Here is a 21849-nt window from a genome sequence, read left to right as displayed (position 1 = left end):
GATTGCCAGTTCCTTGCCTACTTGTAGTTTTCCAGTAATTGTCCTTTCCCATTAGCAAAAACCCCACAAACCAAGCAAACCAAAACATATAAAAATATTTTTTCCCATGTGTTTTCAGAGCAGAAGAAATATATAAGACCTCTGATGGCTTTCATAGCTCTAGTGTGAACATTTTTCATTCAATTTTGGTTCTTGAAATTTGCTAAAATCAGACTGTTCTGTTTTTGACTGGTGCAGATGTAATTTTCTTCATAGTAGCTAGTACACAGCACTGTGTTTTGTATTCAGATGAAAATAATGTTGTTAACACCCTGATGATTTGGCTGTTGCTGCATAGTCCTCCTCCTAAATCCAGGACTTTGCAGTGTTTCGTGTAATGCCAGTGAGGAGCTGCTCAAAAAGCATGATGTGGGAGCTTTCAAAGAGGCATGACACACTGACATTGCCTCAGCAAGATATGGTTGCCACAGGCCTTTTTTTTTTTCTTGGAAAATCCCTGACAGTTGCTTTTTTTTTTTTTTCAATTATTTGCAAACAAACAGCATGCTTATCCCATGTTAATATTTCTGTTATTATCTTTATTATCATCATCATCATTGTCATTCTCATCATATTCAGTATTACTCTACTATTTTATTTCCATTACTAAATAGTTCTTAACTCAACCCACAAGGTTTACATTTCATTCCCATTTCTCTCCACTGAGAGGGCAGGTGGGGGGAGTGAACAACTGGTCCTTACCTGCTAACTAGGATTAAACCACAACACAGACTCAGCATGCCACTGTATTTGTAAGACTGATTAGAGCAGAACATTTACCTCATCTGTGTTGCAGAGTAGACAATTTTTTGTAGATCCAAGTATGACCTTTACTTCTTTGGAACAGTGTAAAATTACAACTCTTGTCATTATTAATGTGGTCCGTTGTGCAGCCTTCCCGTTCTGAGGAGTCTGTAATGTGAGTTTAAGACTCCTGCCATGGGACTCCTGATAAAACCCCGGCCTCGGGTCTCTGTCCCCTCTCTCTGCTCTCAGCTTTCTGGGGCTCTGCTCAGGCTCCCGGGCTTCCACCTCCTGCCCCCGCCTCCCCCGGCACGGGGTGGGGGGGAATACAACGGACTCGTGCTAAACAACTAAGAGACTTGTCTAGTCTGTTTCCCTTGCTGTTGGGTTGTGACCTCCCTGGATACGATCTCATCATTGTAGCCGCACGCTGCTATGGTCCGCAGTAATTTCCAGATTCTATTCTGCAGAAATAAAACTAGCTAGTGAGTGCACTAGGTATGCAGTGTGTTTTACATTACTTTCTTTGTATTGCCTCCTTCTTTGTAATTTAAATAGTATAAAAAGTCTCAAGTTCATTTGTAAACCAAACCTGTAAACTCATGAAATAATGAAATCAATTTGCCTGATGTAGTCCGTTGTCCAAAACAATCTTGATCATGAGCTGAACACTTCTTCATGTCTCCTATTTTTTGGTTTCTGACTTTAGTGACATATTAATATATATCTAGTAATCTCAAATTCTGCACTATATTAACAGTTCTCAGGTTTTCAGAATTCTTAAATGAAATGTTTTAAGGAATAATTACTTTAAAGTGACCTTCAAATATTTTTCAACATCTGCCTTGATGAAACATTTAGTTTTTATTTGTGTAGTAAAGCTCATAAAAACCTCCAAATAAATGCTAGATCACCTTCCATCCTCGAAGGTAGCCATAAAGCATATCAAATTGTGCCACACTCTTTAATTCAGTTTCAGTCGGTATGAAAAAGTGCGCAGTCTTTTTCCAGGGTGTTGTGTGAACTGTTGTTAATGTGCATAAAAGACTGTGTGAAGTTGACTGATGACTACAAGTTTAAACGTGTGTGCCTTTGGCAGTATTAATTTTTTTATAATGTAGAAATCTCTAAAATCTTACCTACTGTAGAAACAGAAATTTCTCTCATGTGGCTTGAAATTCCTCAAAAACTAATGACTACCTTCTCAAATGATACCTGTGATAAGCTTAGCATACCCTTTCCTTATGGTTTTCCTCACATCGCTTCATAGATGCATAAGCTTTTCTTAAAAAAAAAAAAAAAAAAGAACCCAAAACTACTCAAAAAACCAAACAAACAGAAACAAAACAAACAAAAAACCCCCAAACAAAACTAAAGAAAACACAAAAAAACCACAAAACCCCCCCCCCCCAACAAAAAAAACAAAAAAAAAAAAAAAAAACCCCAAAACCCCCCCCCCCCAACAAAAAAAAAACCCACCAAAAAACACCCCTGCACAACAAAGATTTCCACATTTCATTCTCTGTCAGGGGAGTGGAAAAATAAAAAAGAGAATTAGAATAGTTGTTATGAAGAAATTATTTCTTGTGAGGATGTTAAGGGACTGAAACACATTCTGGAACCCATTGCCCATAGGAGCTGTGGATGCTCCATCCCTAGAAATATTCAAGACCAGGTTGGATGCAAATTGGAGCAACCAGATCTAATAGAAGGTGTTCCTGCCCATGGCAGCGCAGTTGGAACAACATGAACTTTAAGATCCCTTCCAATGCAAACCATTCTAGGATTCTGTGAATCTATTGTTATATTGTTGTTTAATATATTTATGGGGAAGGGTAACTGTTACAACATAAAAGAAAGTAGAGTGGAACTCCATAATCTGATCAAATTGATTCATCAGGTTGAATAGGCTTTGACACTGCAAGAGCCAATATGTTTACCTTCTTGGAGGGTTTGTCCACAACTGACTTGGTCTCAAACAGTTGTTAAACCCATTGTTTTCCTGAACGCCATTTTAAAATAAATAAATATTATTCTTGTTTTCCTGTAAAATGCTTTGCTGTAAAGCTCAGAGTCTCAGGACACCTGATTGTTAAAGATGCTTGTAATTTTTTTGTCAAATTTAGCCTTTTATAGTTTCAAGATACAGTCAAAAGAGATTGTCCTTGGAATTCAAGGCAATACTATAATGGAATGAAACTATTTTTACCACATTGACCAACTTTTAAAATTTTACATTCTAAATATTTGTTGCTCAGAAAGGAACAAAGAATGTCAGTCCTTCCATTTTTTAACAATTGTTATTTCCTTAGCAATGTTGTTTGTTATTTATTTTTGTTTTCCTTTTTTAATATTAATTATGTAATTGTGCTAACAGTAGTTCCTGTATACATGTTGTCTGTTGTTTCTTGTGTTTCCTTTAAAAGTATTAGGGAAAACAAAGAGAAAGAATGGCCTTCCCTATCATATGTAGCTGAAATATCTCTCCAAATTTTAGGAAGTGTGATGTTCTAAGAGATCACAGAAGACTTTACAAAAACAATTGAAATGTCAGGTAACATGCTTCACCCCCTTGAGAAGAATCTGCTTTAACAGATTTGAGGGGGGAAAAAAGGAAAATCAAGGTAAAACACATTCTGGCTGGCCAATAAGTGAGGTAATTTTTATCAATTTATAGATTTTAAATGTATATGATTTTCTCAAGTTACATCTTTTCCAGTGGGAAAGATGTCTCTTAATTTCCCCTAATCATTCTGTGTTTGTTATATTTGAAAATAACAATTTAAATTAAATGAACAACTGCAGTAGTCATCAATGAGAAAAGTATTTTATATACTAAAGCTATTTCTCATCATTCTGTGCCTGAAAAAAAGAACATATAAATCAAATGTCTGATTTGTATTGGAGGAAAAATAGCTGATTAGTTTCAATATTACTTTTTTTTCCAGTTGTAAAATTATTAACAATGTATTCCATACTAGTATGGAATTATACCTTGGAGGAGAAGCATACTACAGACAATTCTTTCTAAATTTATTTTTGGCCTCCTTCATGGAACAGACCTTTCACAGATGCAGACACACACAGAGCTTTTGAAAATATGCTTTATGTCCTGTTCTGTTAGAAACATTTGAGATGTACAGTTTAAACTGACACCATGCATGAAATAGGGGACTGGGACAATACAAGGGTGAAGTCTTGAAGATGATGAAATTGAATGAGTTTAGATAGGAGTAGTGCAAGAGAAACCAATGGGAGTATCTTATTGTCAAAGTATTATGATCTGATTATAAGAGATGCTTCTGGCCAAATCAAGGTGTAAATGAGACCATATGCTGAAGTCAGTAGTACAGATTAAATTTAACAGCAAATGTGAGGCAGAGAGATAGAAAAAATTAGGAAGATGCGAGGGATGGGGATAGGGAGCAAAGAAATAGTGTGAGAGATTAAGCAAAATATGAAAAGATATCATATTCACCACATGGATTCCTGCAGCATCCCACTGGTCCTTCTACACCCTGTCTTCAGTGGTGAGGGTCTCCCTGTTGCTCACCTGGAGGTACCACTTCTATATAGTCCAAGTTCAGGGTATCCATGGGGTGTAGATGCAGTTTCCACAACTATGGCAAAACATATGCATCCTTTCTCACAGTTTTCACTGTGTGTATTTTTTGTCCAGATAAGTCTTATGTCCCCACAGTCTGTACATCAGAATTTTGCCTGGTATACTAATTCCAGATCTTCTACTTTGTTAGGCCTGGAGTTAATGTCTTCCTGTTTTGCCGTCTGCAGTTATCTCAAATTTCATTGTCATGGCTTGTCTTATGGAGACAGTGTCTTGGGCTAGGTGACTGCATTCTTTAAGCCCTCACGCCACCCCATGTCTCAAATGCTGTCTTCCAGGGACTTGTTCCTCAGTTTGTGCATTTTCCATGGGAGTGATGCATATGTAGAAAAGACAGAAGCAACAGAATTAATAATGCCAGTAATCATAAAATGTACAACAGTTATTCCAATAACTAAATATACAAATCCAATTGCAATCATCAACCCAATTCTCAGTAGACACAGCTCCCAATTTCTAAGTCCCAATTTTTAGAATATGGATCTTAGCCAGGTATTGCAGCTAATTTCCTGAAGCCAATCTTAGAGTGATTGAAAAAGTTCGGATGTCTGATTAGCCATTTCTGTGGCTCAGGCTTTTTCAATTGATGATATGGCAAATGGTAATAGTGCATTCAGTTTCAGTAAGTTTTATTCCATATATGCCTTGTTCCTTTCTTAGTAACCTATCTAATGCCAACTGACTTTGTAAAGCCATTTTTGACACTTGTTAGAATTGCAAGTTAAGATCTCAGACTCATATCTGGTCCATTACTGAAGGACTGTACCTGCCACATAATATTTCCTGGGACCTGCTGGTGCTATGTAAAAATTACCTTAAACCTAAAACCTATTTTTTGTCCCACCACATCTGGGGCACATATATTACTGATCCATTCTTAGCTTTGTTCAGGAGAATTAAGTTTCTGTCATGTCCTTTCTGCTGCTGAATAGTGAAAGATGTAATTTGGGCAAACGGATGGGACTAATATCCTGCACCTTAGACCAGCATGCGGAGTTAGGGTCAGTCACTTTTCATCAGAATATCCCAAGATTAATCCAAGTGATGTACTATAGTGGCTTGTCTTGTAAGTTCAGGTGTCTATCAAGACTTGAAATTAGCCATAGAATTACACAGCAAGTGTTGATTTTTAAATTCCATACAGGCATATCCCAAACAAATACACATTACATATCATAACATGTATTTTCTAAGTCAGCCAAGACTCAAGGGGATGACCAGGTCTTGCAGAACAATTGATGATTACCTTTGTATGCTGAAACAAGCATGAATGAGGATGTGTCTTCACATACTTTGAAGGCTTCAAAATAGGGTTCTTTCTCAACCACATCAACATATAGTTGGAGAAATTTTGTAGCTGATGACAGAATTACAGAATATTCTGACTTGCAAGGGACTCACATTCCTGTCCCACTGGGTAATTCTACACACCATGAGAAATTAAGTTTTAGCATATAAAGTTCTCATACAAAATACAGAAAGTTCTCACATAAAGAAAAGTTTATTATATAAAAAGGTTTTCAGACAAACGCATCATCAAATTGAGCCTATACTCAGTTCTCCAGAGGATAGATTAAAGTTCTGTTGTGATTTAATTTTGACACAAAACAAAAGCTGTGGCTACTGTTGATGGGGTCATAAGTGAAATTAATTCCCTTTCAAATTTTTTTTTTCTCTCATTTTTAAAATTATTATTACTTTTAAATTTTATTTTCAGTGGGAAAATTACTCTCATTACATTCCTTTGCAATTACTGCTACAGGAAATTGCACCCATGACTTGGAAGCATGTGTAGTCCACAGTGTACTATAATTACTGTATTGATTGGAATATATAAAAGAAGTGAGGTGAGGTTAAAATAATCTCTTAGGACACATGCTAGAAAACTTAACAGTAGATCTGGCATATTAATGTGAGAATACAAGTATTTTCAAAAACAGTTACAGGTCTTGATAGGTGGTAAAAGGCTTTTCTGAATTTTATCCATGACCCATTTTTAGTCCATGGCTGTCCATCATTCTAATTTAGGAAGGGGGACTAAATTATTTCCCATGTCATATTTTGTTTTGCTAAGATTGTTTAGGTTACTTATGACTACATCTAATATTTCTGAAAAATTATGCCAAGTCATGATAAATAAAAGCCTTCTGGGGCAGAACTTGGAAGGTTAATACATGTTTGCATGATTAATATGAATAAATTCTTGAACCAACTCCCATGCTAAATTTGGTTGAATTTTCTAATTCTTAACTGGTTGAAATAAAAGAATACATCCATAAGTTAAAAGCTTTTCCCACACAATTAATTTTTTAATAAAATTAATTTTTTAATAAAAAGACCAATTAATTTTTTAATAAAAAGACCACCTCAGCAAAAAAAGTAACAAAACATTCAGTGTTTTTTCTTATGTAATCTTACTGATATTTGGTCTCCCAACAAATTCCTGTCAATTAAAACACATACAAATCAGAAAAATTGATAAACTGAAAATACAAGGAATTACGGGGTCCAGTTAAATGTTCCATCAGTTTCTGTTATTGGGCTTTCTATAAAAAGGTACTTATCTCAAGTTCCTGTTGATGGCTTTTCTCATAGGAACAGTGTTTTAAGACATGCAGTTGCATTATTTAAGTCCTTGCAAAAAGTTAACAGAAATTTATAACAATCAAAACAAAATTAAACATCAATAAAGTCAATGATCAAAACAAAGCAATCAGCACAGAACCAAAATTGAACCCTCCAGTCAGATAACAATAGTCAAGAAGGGCAAGACTTGTGTCTTTTTGGGACAAAAGCTAAATAGCGATCTTTCGAATGCTAGAAGAGACCTAAGCTGGGATCAAAAATTCTCAAAATGGTGAGGAAAAAAAATGCATTTTGATAAAAGGAAGTGTTACTAGGAGGTCATGGTATCTCCGTAATGAGAACTGAAGAAGAAGCTAAAAATGCTGGTTTTCTGTTGGCTTTTTTTTTTTTGTCGTTAGTTGGTTGGTTTGTTGGTTTTTTGTCTCTCTTGCAGAAGGCAGTATTTCAGTGCATAGATTTTTTGGTTGGTTTGTTGTTTAGTTGGTTTTTTTTTACTATCATTCACATTCAAAACAAAACAAAATACTTTCAGAAATCTAGAGCCTAAAAAAAAAAAAAAGAAAAAAGGAACTTGCTGGAAAGCTATACTGCAGGAAATAATGCTCATCTTCAGACAAATAAGGTTTATAATTACATAGTTTTTTCAAGTTTCTACATCAGTCTTTCTAGGCTTTTTAAAGTAGAGTAGTTTTGTTCTGAAACTTCAATTTAGCTGATATTTTGGGATTTTTTTAAAATATATTTATCCAGTGCTAGGAATATGCAAGATGCAGTAGTTCCATGTGACAAATGTGTCACGGTAATGGAATAATAGCTGTGTCCCCAGTATTAAGTACAATAAATAATTGCAGTTGGTCCCTATAATGTTATCCCGTATGATTTCTATAATAAAATATATCTGTCAACATATGTCATCACATGATTATATGTGAATAAATCTTACAGGATGATGTGGTTGTCATTGACTTGCACACCATTGCTTCAAGAAGAAAATGCAAAGTAAGCTTTGTGTATTTCTTTACATAACTTTCCAGTATATTTTTTAGAGCAAGTGCGTAAGATTATTAGTAAAAGCGATCTATCTTTGTAGGTTTTCATTTTTATACAGCTTTTTAAAACTGAATATAAAGGAGTTCGCAATAAAGTTTCAAAAAACATTGGTAGTTTTTTTGGAGTGGTGTAGCCATGATATTTCATGAAGAATCCTTTGCTAGGATTTTTACTCCTGAGACACTGAGGAGCCTCAGGAAAGACATGTAAACAATAACTGTCTGCTGCTGTGGAATGCAACAGATGCATCTGTAATTGGTGCATGTTGGTTGTTTCTAATTAATGGCCAATCACAGATGCAGCTGCATCTGACTCTGAGAGTCACAAGTCTTTGTTATTGCATTCCATTCCTGTTCTTTCTAGCCTTCTGATGAATCCTTTTCTCTCTATTCTTTTAGTATAGTCTTTAATATAACATTGTAATATAATATATATTATAATATAATAAACCAGCCTTCTGAAACATGGAGTCAAGATTCCTGTCTCTTCACTCATCCTGGGAGCCTCCTCACACAAAGCATCGACCACAGAGTGTATGTTATCTTTGAAACATAAAAATTCATCAAGTTGAAAAAAATACAGATTTGAGAACATAAATATGATTTTATAGAGAAGTATTCTTATGCTGAGATTCTTGCCTTAAGTATCATCATTAAAAGCAGCATAGATTGTGGTAATACAGTTTCATTTCTTAGTGCTAATTGTGCCAACTCAAGAATGCATTTGGGGAAAAAAGATAACTTTCATACCTAAGAAATAATAAAAATTATAACGATTAAGTGGATGGGATGTTGTGTCCCCACATTAACCATGTTGAAAGCAGGTCAAGGGAGGTGATCCTCTGCTCAGCATTCATGAAGTCACACCTGGAGTGCTGGGTTCAGTTCTGATCTTCTCAGTACAAAAGGGACATGGACAGAGTGTACAAAGTCCAGTGAAGGCCACCCAATGAGCAAAGGACTGAAGTATCCCTTCTATGAGAAAAGAAACAAACACTATGAATCGCAATGCATAGTTCCTACTTTCTCTGATGCATACTTGTTCAGTTATGTTAGCAGATGATATCTAAGCTTGGTGTCTTACTGAGCCTCTATATTCTGCGGAGAGCTGTGAAAGGTATCTAGATTGTGCTGGAAATTATTTTTGGGATTCACTGAGTATGCATGATTGCTGTTCTGAAAGATACAACGCAGGATGCAATCTTGACTTTCTGGCAGTATATGAAAGTACGCCTAAGCAAACCCAGAAGGTTTATCCAACCAGGTATATCAGTGAAACACATACCTAGGCCTCTCTCTGACATATATCCGCATCAATGCTAAGCTTACTTAGATGAGCTGATCTGAGAAACAGAAGGGCTGTAAGTTACACCCTCTTAATAGGGATGGCAGTGATCACATAATTTCTAGACATACTGGCTCCAGCACTGTCCCTTGGGCTCCTCTGTTGTACATCATCTGTAGAGTGGGTCAGTGGCTGTAAAGCACATACTGGTCTCCAGGGAGAGTACAGAAAACCCTGATCTCTCATACCCCTGAGAGCTCTCTTTAAGGATCGTCTCCATTTTCTTCGAGTCACCATCATATATGGCTAATTTGACTCTTTCAGGGATAATTCATATTTTTGACATATCTTTAAAAATAATTATGACTTAAATAAATGAGAAGGCCAAGGAGAGACTGACCAGCTTGGTGGGGGGGGAAAGGGGGAGAGAGTAAGCATTTGGTTTCTGTGAGAAAATGACTTGAGAAGGAATAGTTATGTTGTCTTTAGGACTTGTAAATTTATTTTAAAAATATCTTGTTCAACATTCAATTTGTTCTTTCAGGAACTAACTATAGAAAATTATATAATGTCCTTTTAGAAACTGCTGACTAAAAATGATCACTTTAAATGAATATAGAAGCATAGTAGTTGGTTAAAATACAATATTTTTCATTTCAAGTTTAAATTGTTTCAGAATTGGTTAAGCTAAATATAACATGCATACTAGAAGAGCAAAAGCTATACTTCTTAAGATACAATGATGAGATAAAAACCAACAGAACACAAAGGAACCCATCAAGGTTTTTCTGGGAAGGAGTTAAAGAATTTGTGGTTTTTAAAGCACATCCTTTTTCAGAAATTTTTTTTCTGTATTCTGTTTATGGCCTTTCGAGGTGTCTCTTATGCTTATCAACACCATATTTTTCCATTCTTTTCCTATCAGGTGTTTCATTCCAAATGCCTATGCTGCTCTCTTCACCGCTGCTCTGGTGCCATTAATGTGCCTGGTGGTGGTTTTTGTGGTGTTCATCCACGCTTACCAGGTGACTCCTCAATGGAAAGCATATGACGATATTTTCAGAGGAAGAACAAATGCAGCAGGTATGATTTGCTGGCTACATGTATGCAAACAAGTTGTACTTTTGAATGTTACAGACTGCTCGTGCCAGTTCAGAGAATCCCACCTGAAACCATAGTTCAATAGACACCTATGCACTTACTTTAAGATTACGCCTGCTGAAGTCCCTTTGTAGTCCGTGAAAGTACTTTGATGATCAAAGCTATGCAGATACTTAATGGTCTGAGGAGGTTAAAAACATGTAAAACCTAGAAATTAGTATCACTGGCTTTGTGACTAAGTTTAGTCTACATAAAGAGAAGAACAGAAATAAAACAGTGCACTGCCCTCCTTGGAGCACTGTGTCCCCATGCTAGATTTTGGCTGGAGGTACTGAATATCCTATCCCAGGGAGGGCTGGGACTGCTCTGGTGCAGTGATTTTCCACTTGCAGAGCATGATCACCTATGGATGCAGGCTGTACCTGAGCAGGAGTGCTCAGCCCCAGGTGATGGGCACAGCTTTGGTCATTGTGTTTTGCAGTGTGTTTTGTGGCTGTGAAATCATGCACAGGGTGCTCTGTGCACTGGACTATTTGGAGTTAATGCCTCTGTTTTGATATTTCCTATGCTACTTGCAACTGAAACGTGCTTGAAAGGAAAAATCTGTCTTGTGCAAAAACAGGAAGTTTCAGTTGGCCTCCTCTATCAGAACAATTTCAACTACAATGTTCCCAAAATAAATTTGTGGCAGTTTAGACCAATTCTGTATTAGTAATAGGATATTCTGTGGGAAGCTTAGACTATTTCTATTGTTTTCACAGTATTTTGTAAAAAGAAAATGACCTTTATAACCTAATAAATAATTTTTTTTTTATATTGGGGGTAGAGAGATATATTCCTTTCTTGAGAAAATTATAATAAATATTCAGTATCTATAATTTGGACATTTCTGCAAATATTTATGTCCTTTTTAATGACACAATATTAACTTGACTAAGATCTATATGAATTCAGATAAGGTCTGATGATATTCAAGACCTTAGTTGCACTCTTTCATTTCTCTCTGATATAAATGCACAGGGGTGGCTCCTCTTGTCAGTCTTTCAGTTAATTTATTTATAATTAACTTTGTTTGGGTATCTTTAGGGATATTCCTAATGATATGTTTAGGGCTAATGCTTGTCTCAGAACAGTTAAACTAAAGGAAAAAGCGGAATGGAATATTGAATTAATACCATATATAAAGTTGTCATGCCAAATGGCAGAAAGTACTAACAGAAATTATAACTGCATGACATAAAGACATGAAATAGTAGGACTGAAACAAATCTTTGATTTAGCATAGAATTCAGGGTATTTTCTTTCTTCAGTAGAATCTAGAAAATAGGGTGGAGAGTGCCAGAGTCTCAGAAAAGAAGAAAAAACATCAGAAAGAGAAAAGTTCAGTGAGATCCCTTCCTTTTTTTTTTTTTTTAATCAATTGTAATTTTTACTACTTGTGCACCTGCAAGGCAAACTGCTGTTTTGCTACCAAAGAGCTTTTGTAAGCACAAATGAAATACTGCATGCAGTGACAATGAGAGCAGGTTGAAGAGGGGCTGTTCTAGAGAGAAAAACAAGCTGTCTCCTGCAATTTATGGTGGCTGTAATTGTATATGGGGACTCCATATAGCTGTGTTTATGATTTAAGCTTCTAGAGAGAAAATACGGTGATTTCTGTAGTTTGTAACATTGTCTGTAACTACATAACACAGTACTAACTGTAGACTGAAGGTCTCTGCCTTTTTTTGATGGAATATTTATCTTCTGAAATTAAAGGTGTTGGTAGTATATTTACACAGTTTTTAATGTCTTCTGGGTATATTGTAAGACATACTCAAAGGCAGTTTGCAGTGGTAAGGCCTAGTATCACTTACATATATTGAATCTTGACATTCACTCAGCTGACTGTCTTCTTACAAAATTCCTGGGAGATGCTCCTGCTCCTGTTATTGTAACCACATAAATGGCTGCTCTGGGAAACAGTATTTTTTATGTCAGTACATTTGTCTGCAGTCAGTTTCATGATGATATATTACTTTTTAAACATAGAAGAGGTCTTGCATTACATGGCCAAACTTACCTGCACTAAGTTCTGGCTCAAAAGACGCTATGTGTTAGGAAAGTCTTTTGGCCATGTTCTCTTCTTAAGTTGCACAGACATACATTATTTTTTCTGTTTACTTAAGGCAATGAATATGCCATAAGATATGAATATGCCTTCTCTCTTTTCATTCAAAACCAGAGGAAAGGTTTTGGATGAAAAGAGAGATGGAGCAACAGTTTATCTATATCAAAGGCTTTAGAGAATTCAGGACAGATGACATCAGCTCTTCCCTTTTCTACTAATACGTTCATTCCATTATAGACAGCCACCATGTTATTCTTCTACAGCTATTCTGTAAAACATCTTGCTGAACTTAGGCAGTAGCATGGTGGTTTACTATTTTTTTTTCTGTCCTAGGAGAAGAGTTTGTTACTACCCACACTAAAGGAGACTCCTGTGTATTTTTTCTTTCCCATGAGCAGAATAACAATGCTGGGTTTTACCATACATGCCTAAAAGAAAACATTTGGTAGCTGCAAAGATGATCTGTTTCTAGACAGATAAATATTTTCTTGGAAAACTATAGAGTATAATTGGAGGTTCTATTACTTTTGTTTATACAATGCCCATTTTTTATTGTACCTCCTTTTCTGTCACGCATATATTCTTCCCAGTCCTCTATATTTTTCCTGGGTACCCTTAAGTAAGTTCTCACCTCTCATACCCTATTCTGGTAGTTTCAAGAAAATACCATGGCCTAGCTATGGTATAGACAGCTAGCCCAGGAAAAATCTCTTTTAGTAATTGGTGTCAATTCTTTTGGCAGTGGTCTGTGATCTTCTTAGAAGCTGTTTATACTCTTTAGTTGTGACTAGGTTATTACTGTAAAATAATATAATTAAAACAATGTTTTAGTGTAGAATAAACACAAGTAAATAGATTTGCCAAATCTTAATTTGAGCAATATGCACACTTCTCATTACCCTGTGTGCAGCATCAAATATATGAGATTGCCCTCTCATGCTCTTTTTTACTGTTCCAGAATTTGTTACTGGTCATGTTGGTTTGGTGATTGATATAGTTTACTTAGCTCAGGGAATTTTCCTTGACAGTAGAGGGCTCAAGAAAGGGCAGTGGGAGAGTCAAGAATTAGTTATCTCTTAAAGCAGTCAGCTTATCCTTCTCAAAAGTGAATGTTGGAAAGAAAAGTGTGAAAGGTTGGAAAAACTGTGAAAGATGATTTTCAAGGATGCTAGCTCTATCTCTGTAGTTCTTCAGAGGTAGCCTTTGAGACTGCTTAAAAAGAGTCCTCACTTTGTACTCATTCTGTTTGCCAGCCTTTCAGCAACCATGTTCTGTTGGCCGACTCTCCTCCTATATATAGAAACTACTTTCTCAAAAGTTATCCTTGACAGGAGCCAAGTCAGAGTATTCATTGGATAAACAGCCTTTGGGCTAACTAATATTTAAGTTTGCATCACGGGACACAGTTGGCCCTCCTGGCTGCCAGGCCGTTGGTGACTCATATGCAGCTTGTATTTGACCAAGACCCCAGGTCCCTATCCATTGCACTGCTTTCCAGCATCTCATTCCCCAGTCTGTCTGCCATCCATCCAGGGTTGCCCCACCCCAGGTGCAGAATCTGGCTCTTTCCCTTACTGAACTTCATACGGTTGATGATTGCCCATTCCTGTGCTCACTCTTGTGATTTGCAGAGGTCTCCCTGCAGGGCCTCCCTGCCTTCAAGACTCAACAGATTCTCCCACATTTCTATCATTTGTGAACTTCTTAGTGTACCTTCCAGTCCTGTGTCTAAGTCATTTATGAAGATGTTGAAGTGCACGGGGCTGAGGATGGAGCCCTGTGAAAACCCACTAGTGATAGGCCCTAATATGCAAATACAGAAAATTAATAGTAACAGGACAGCAATCCAATATAAACAGTTTTAGCTTCTGTTTGCTAACCTTTCCTAATTTCACAAAAAGATTTAAAAATGTGACAGAACAACTTGATTGTCCCCCCCAAAAAAAATTTTAAATAGATAAGTGTCATTTATTGAATGAATCTTGAACTGACATAATTTTCATTGACATGCCCTGCTCATAAATATGCAGTACAACTTACCTGAATCAGATGTCATGATTGCAAAAGTCCCAGAATTAATGTAAAGATTAAAACTTCATGTTGTCAAAATAGAACTTCAAGAAGAATGCCCTGTATATTTAGTTGTAAAATTTTAGCTACCTATTTTCATCTTCCTTCATATAAATTTCTTTAATATGAAATAATGGAATAGTTTAGGTTGGAAGGGCCCTTAAAGATCATCTAGTTCCAGTATCCAAATATATTTATTGTGTTAGCAATATGCAATTCCTAGTCACAACAGAACATGCTGAATAGTCTGCCGACACCTATTAAGAGCATTCACAGTTGTCAGCACACAGGATATAATATTTTAGTCTTCATAATGCTCCAGAAGCTTTTCTTTTTTGTGATTAGGAGAAAAACAAATCTTTGCCTTCAAGATTTTTTACAAATTCTATTAGGACAAAATGCACAAGCATAATTAGACATAAGGAACTGAAATAAAGAACTAAGATCTGAATTAGGTAATAACATAAATGCATACTCTTCACTCGTATAATTTAGATTGCTTGCACTGTGCTTCACATGTCCAAGTTAGCTTTTTTCCTTCAAAGAAATCTGCAAAAGCAAGCTCATGTCCATGAGTTGTGACTGCACAGTTGCAATTTTAGCACTCATTTAATATTTTGCGACTGTGCATTTAAATAATTTTATGTGGAAATGAGTAGCCTCATATTTTTCTTTATTCTATTGATTTGCTACTTTTCTGGGATTTGACATGTTCCCTGCATAACAGTAATAGCGTAAGCTATGATAAAATGCCCCCTTTCCCCCCTTTTATTATAACACAAGGTGTCTTAAATCTGTATGTGAAAGTTTGCAAAAACCCTGACATTTAGTGCAATGGTTAGAGAAGCTAGTCTTTTATGCTTTTGAAGCAGTGATGTATTTGTTATACTTAATGGGACATGTGTTTTTCTTTTAGAAAGTATACTTTAATTTCAAAATTTTCCTTGCCACAAGGATCCGCAGATCAAAAAATGTATCTTAACAAAGTATTTTGACACATATTTTTTACTTCCTATTTCTACAAAATATCAGTGAATATTTTTTTCCAGTTCAATTTCAGGGACATGGATCTACCAGTTTTCTTGTCTTCAGTATCTGTACTGTTAAATTCTGCACATTTAACATTCCCAGTCAGGATTCAGTGGTTTATGCTTCATTGATTGCATTTTCTTGGTTGTGTGTTTCCTTCTTTGAATTTTATGAGAGAAATCTGTTTTGTTTGTTTTGGTTTTTATTTTGAAGCTTATTTTAAAAAAATGTTTCTGTGACATTTTTATATTTACATTGCTATGTTTAACTGATGACTTCTTAAGAAATAGCCTGTAAATATTTTACTAATTTAGGTCTCCCACTAATTGATGAAATTCTGTGAAGCAACACACTCTCCCCAGTCATCTGGAAAAAAAAGTTTATAGAGATCTTTTAGGTTGGTCTTCATGTTTGGCTAAAAACTGTTAAAAGCTATTAAGTTGCATTATCAGTTGAAGTTTAACAGCCTAAGGAGAGTACACATAGTAAATATTTAGGTAAACTCAGAAGAAAATTAAAGTTATATTATTAAATTTCTTATTTCATTGAATTTCTTATTTATAAAGAATAAAGAAAATGGAAAAAAGGAAAAAAACCATAATGGACCAACACAGTGGTGAGAATACAGATATCTCGATACATTATGGAAGCACAGTTCTCACTCTCAAGCAATAGAAGGGTAGATGAAGGGGAGTGGAAATGGGTTCCTGCTCGGGCAGGTAATGATAAAAATTCCTCCTGACCCTCATCTCCTAGCCAGGTGCCATTTCAAAATAGGTATGACGCCCTGGATCTAGAGAGCCAGTCAGATGATGTAGAAGAAAATGATCGGCCCAGTGAGTCTCCCAGATGTGACTCATCTGTAAAACAGATCACCACCTCTAACATCAGGAAGAAAAGAAGGGTAATCGTAGTGGGTGATTCCCTTCTGAGGGGAACAGAGGGCCTCATATGTCAACCGGACCCATCCCACAGAGAGGTCTGCTGCCTCCCTGGGGCCTGGGTATAAAATATCACTGAGAGACTTCCTGGGCTGATTCAGCCCTCTGATTATTACCCACTGCTGGAACTCCAGGCTGGCGGTGATGAGATTGAAAAGAGGAGTGTCAAGGTGATTAAAAGGGACTTTACGTCACTGGTTCAGGTGGTTGATAGGACAGGGGCATAGGTATGTTCTGCTCAGTTCCTTTGGTGGCAGAGAAAAATGATGAAAGAAATAGGAGAACTCACATTAGCAAGTGGCTCAAGGGTCAGTGGCATTGGCAAAATTTTGGATTCTTTGATGATGGGGCAACTTTTATGGCACCTGCTCTCCTGGAACCAGATGGGATACATCTCTCTGTTAAGGGCAGAAGGTTTGTAGCTCATGAACTGGCAGACCTTGTTGAGAGGGCTTTAAACTAGGTCTGAAGGGAGAAGGAGATGGATCTGAGCTGTCTGGAAGCAGGCCCAAGGGTGGTAAGCCTGAGTTAGGAGAGAAATCAGTAGCCCAGCTGAGGTGCATGGATACCAATGTGCACAGCAGGGGTAACAAACAAGAAGAACTGCAGGCCATGGTGCAGCAGCAGAACTATAATGTAGTTGCCATCACAGAAACATGGTGGGATGACTCACATAGTTGGAGAACTGCACTGGATCGCTATAAACTCTTCAGAAGAGACAGGAAAGGGAGAAGAGGTGGAGGGGTGGCCCTTTATATTTAGGAAGCTTTTGATGCCATAGGTATTGAAACTTATGAAGACGGAGTTGAGTGCCTATGGGTAAGAATTAAGGGGAAGGCCCACAAGGCTGGTATCTTACTGGGAGTCTGTTATCATCCACCCAACAAGGAAGAAAAGGTGGACACCTTATTCTAGAAGCAGGTAGATACTGTTTCAGGATCATCAGCCCTTGTTCTTGTAGGTGACTTTAACCTACCAGATATCTGTTGGGAACTTAATACAGCAGAAAAGAGGCAGTCCAGGAAATTTTTAGAGTATATGGAGGACAATTTTTTGTCACAACTGGTGCGTTGGCCCACCAGGGGAGGGAGTACGTTGGACCTGTTGTTTTCAAATACAGGTGGGCTGGTGGGAGATGTAGTGGTTGGAGGCTGCTTGGGGCAGAGAGATCATGAAATTATACAGTTCTCAATATTTGGTGAAATGAGGAGGAACCCCAATAAGACTCTTTCACTGGACTTCCAGAAGGCAGACTTTGGCCTGCTTAGGAGAATTATTCAAGGATTCCTTGGGAAGCAGCCCTTAAAAACAAAGGAGTTAAGGAAAGATGGGTGTGCTTCAAAACAGAGATCTTGAGGGCACAGGAACAGACTGTCTCTGTGTGCCGAAAGATGAGTCAATGAGGTAAATGCCCACCTTGGATGGGTAAGAAGGTTTTGAAGGAACTTCAGAATAAAAGGAGGATGTATCATCTTTGGGAGGAGGGTCAGGTCTCCCAGGAAGTATTTAAGGGGACTGCTAGAGCATGTAGGAAAAACAATTAGGGAGGTCAAAGCTCAGTGTGAATTTAAAATGTCAACTTCTGTAAATTATAATAAAAAATGTTTTTACAAATATATTAATGGTAGAAGGAAGGGTAAAACAAACCTTTGTTCTTTACTGGATAAGGGAGGGAACTTAGTAATTGCAGATGAGGAGGAAACAGAAGTGCTTAACACCTTCTTTACCTGAGTCTTTAGTGGGAAGATAGCTTGTCCCCAGGACAACTGTCCTCTTGTATTGGATGGTGGTGTCAGGGAACAGAATGGTCCTCTGATTATCCAAAAGGAGGCAGTCAGAGAACTGCTGATATACTTGGATATTCATAAATCTGTGGGACCAGATGGGATCCATCCCACGGTGATGAGAGAGCTGGCAGATAAACTTGCAAAGCCACTCTGCATCATTTACCAATAGTCTTGGCTCACTAGCGAGGTTCCAGATGACTGGAAGTTGGCCAATGTGACACCCATTTGGAAAATCCTAGTAACTATAGCCTGACCTCAGTACTTTACAAGATAATGGAGCAATTTATATGAGTGTCATCATGCAGCTTCTACAGGATGGCCAGGGTATGAGACCCAGTCAGTATGGGTTTAGGAGGGGTAGGTCATGTTTGAACAACCTCATCTCCTTTTATTATGGCAGTGGGGTTTTGAAGTTATTTGTTTAAGAAATTGTTTAAAATGTTGTAATGGTTTGTTTCTATTCACCCCTGTTCAGTTTTCCTCATAGTCTCTCCCTAAAGTTGTTTACCACCTGTTTTGCCACCTTTCCCTGTGTCAGTCCTGACATTTCCAGATCCTTCCCTGTCCATCCTCCAAACCCTGCCCCTGCAACTTGTCTGTTATTATTTGCTACACCCATTTATCTAGAAGCTTTGTTGTCAGTTACGATATTTCCCTTCATTCATATACACTCTTCCCTGCTTCTTCCCTATTGGTTTTATGTTTATGTGTATCCTCTCATACACCTCCTATCTAGCCTTTGATTTGTTGTTAGGATTTGTTGTCTCTTCATGGGGGATAGTCTGTCTTTAAAAAGTTGCTGTTTTTCTCTGTTTCATGCCCTTTTGCCTCTGCCTCCACTTTGAGCTGCTATGCTGTGGCACCTGTACCGCTCCTTTTATGGGGAGGAGTAAAGACAGTTCAAAAATGCAAGCAAGGGATCCTTCTTTCCTTTGCCTCAATCCATCAACATGGGTCCACACTTATTGGCCGCTTCTGTCGGTATGGGACCTCAGTTTATAACCAAACCACTACTCTCTGCCTGCTGGTGGCTGAGGAGGGGAGTAGCCACTCGTGATGCGTGCCAAGGGGAAAGGGGGTCGGAGCTCACCGGTGACCAGTGTCACCCCTTCTTCCCATGTCCGAGGCGTGGCATCATTTCATGACCAAGTGACCTGCCTGGTGGGTGCAGGAAAGTCTGTGGATGTTGCCTATTTGCACTTCAGCAAGACCTTTGATACTGTCTCCCGCAGCACACTCCTGGAGAAGCTGGCAGCCCATGGTTTGGACAGGAGCACTCTTTGCTGGGTTCAGAACTGGCTGGATGGCTGGGCCCAGAGTGGTGGCGGACGGTGCTGCATCCAGCTGGCAGCCAGTCACCAGTGGTGTCCCTCAGGGCTCTGTGTTGGGGCCAGTTCTGTTTAATAGTTTTAGTGATGGCATGGATGAGGGGATTGACTCTTTCATTAGTAAATTTGCAGATGATACCAAGCGGGGAGCATATGTCAATCTGTTGGAAGGTAGGCTGACTCTGCAGAGAGACCTGGAGTGGTTGGATAGATGGGCAGAGTCCAACAAGATGAAGTTTAATAAGTCCAAGTGCCAAGTCCTGCACTTTGGCCACAGTATAGACTAGAGACAGTGTGACTGCATAGTGACCAGGCAGAAAGGGATCTGGGGGTACTGCTTGACAGCCAGCTGAAAATGAGCCAGCAGTGTGCCCTGGTGACCAAGAAGGCCAATGGCATCCTGGCCTGTATCAGGAATAATGTGGCCAGCAGGAGCAGGGAAGTTATCCTACCCCTGTACTCGGCAGTGGTGAGACAGCACTTTGAGTGCTGTGTCGAGTTCTGGGTCCCTCAGTTTAGGAAGGACATTGAGACACATGAGCGCGTCCAGATAAGGGCTGGTGAGGGGCTTGGAACACAAGCCCTATGAGGAACGGCTGAGGGAGCTGGGGTTGTTCAGCCTGGAGAAAAGGAGACTCGGGGGTGACCATATCGCTCTCTAAAACTTCCTGAAGGGTGGTTGTAGTCAGGTGGGGGTTCGTCTCTTTCTCCAGGCAGCAACTGACAGAAGCAGAGGACACAGTTTCAAGCTGCCTCAAAGGAAATGTACATTAGATATTAGGAAAAAGTTTTTCATGCAACATGTGATAAAGTACTGGAATGGTCTGCCTGGGGAGATAATGGAGTCACCATCCCTGGATGTGTTTCTAAAAAGACCGGACGTGGCACTTGGGGGCAAGGTTTAGTTGAGGTCTTAGGGAGCAGGTTGGACTCGATAATCTTGAAGATCTCTTCCAACCTTGTGATTCTGTGATTCTCTTCTGCCTGGTAAAATAGGTTTTAGTAGGCAGCATCAAACCATTAATTCATAATCAATAGGCACTACACAGGAATGAGAGGTCAAGGATGGGAACAGTCACTTCATTAGTGAAGTTACAATGCCATACTTGAATCCACCTCAATCTTCGACTTGCTGTTAGGTGAGCTGATGAAAGTGTGACAGTGCATCATGATGCAAGGCTCCTCCTCATCTTCTTTTTCATCTTCACAGCTGCTTCCACTTCTTTCTTCTTCAATGCTGCTCGTCCTCCCAGTCTTGGACTACCAAGAGGCCAGATGGCTCTTAGTGCTCTAAGAGCAGAGGCTGGCAGACATCCACATGCAGAGGCTTGCAGACATCCCCTTCCCATGATTTCCAAAGGAGTTGTATCATGCATACAGAGTTGATGGACAGGATACACTTAGTACTGAAAAATAATTTTTCTTTTTTTTTTAGGCGCTTTCATCCTGTGTTCTAAAATTCAGTATCTATCACCACTTGTCCAGTCTTTTCAGACACACAAATGTGATAAGTGTTGCAGTTCCTGTTTCTGAAAAGGTGTGCACAGGCTCATTGGAACCACAGTCCTTTGGAGTTGAACTTCTTTGTGGACGTCAGTAAGCAGCCTGCTTAGGTTGCAGTAGGTGTGGGTGTAGACATAGGAGATCATTAAATTATTTTTCTCAGTAGGTCATTACAAACCATGGAATCATAGAAAGGCATGGGTTGGAAGGGTCTTTTAAAGGTAATCTAGTCAAACCTCCCTGTAATGAGCAGAGACATCCTCAGATGCCTTATAATGCAAGAGAGAATGAAGCTTTAAACTGTCACCAGTCTTTCACTTCTTTGTGAGGTTTATTTCAGAAATACATAATTGTTAAGGGTTGAGTTTGTTACAATCTTAAAAACACTGTATATGAAATCAAAACTGGAAATGTTTCATGTTTTGTTTCCTACTGTTTCTGTTTCTTGTTTCTACTCTAAGGAAACCAAACAACAGACACAAGGCTTACAGCTTTTTTAGCTGGGCAATCTGGCATTTTATTACCTGAATCTTATTATATTACTGTAGAGTTCCTTGTGCTCATAGTTCTTCTGAACTATCAAAGTTCAATTTGATTTTGTGAAAGAAAAGTCCCCTAAAGATTACTAAATAGGAAAATAAAGCCCTGTATC

General features: G+C 38.2%; 1 protein-coding gene across 2 annotated transcripts in view; it reads left to right on the top strand.

Annotated features, from left to right (window-relative positions):
- ADGRV1 (adhesion G protein-coupled receptor V1) overlaps positions 1-21849 on the top strand; it is a 282802-nt gene that overhangs the window by 217859 nt on the left and 43094 nt on the right. For both annotated transcript variants that reach the window (XM_039695669.1, XM_039695670.1), the window contains one exon: positions 10254-10411. In XM_039695669.1, the coding sequence (XP_039551603.1) occupies positions 10254-10411 (158 nt within the window). The remainder of the gene's footprint in view (positions 1-10253; positions 10412-21849) is intronic.

The sequence above is a fragment of the Passer montanus genome, unplaced genomic scaffold (assembly GCF_014805655.1).
Source record: "Passer montanus isolate IOZ18808 unplaced genomic scaffold, ASM1480565v1 scaffold91, whole genome shotgun sequence".
Taxonomy (NCBI): Eukaryota; Metazoa; Chordata; class Aves; order Passeriformes; family Passeridae; genus Passer; species Passer montanus.
Note: the sequence above shows the minus strand (reverse complement) of the source record. Positions and strands in the feature narration are given on the sequence as shown.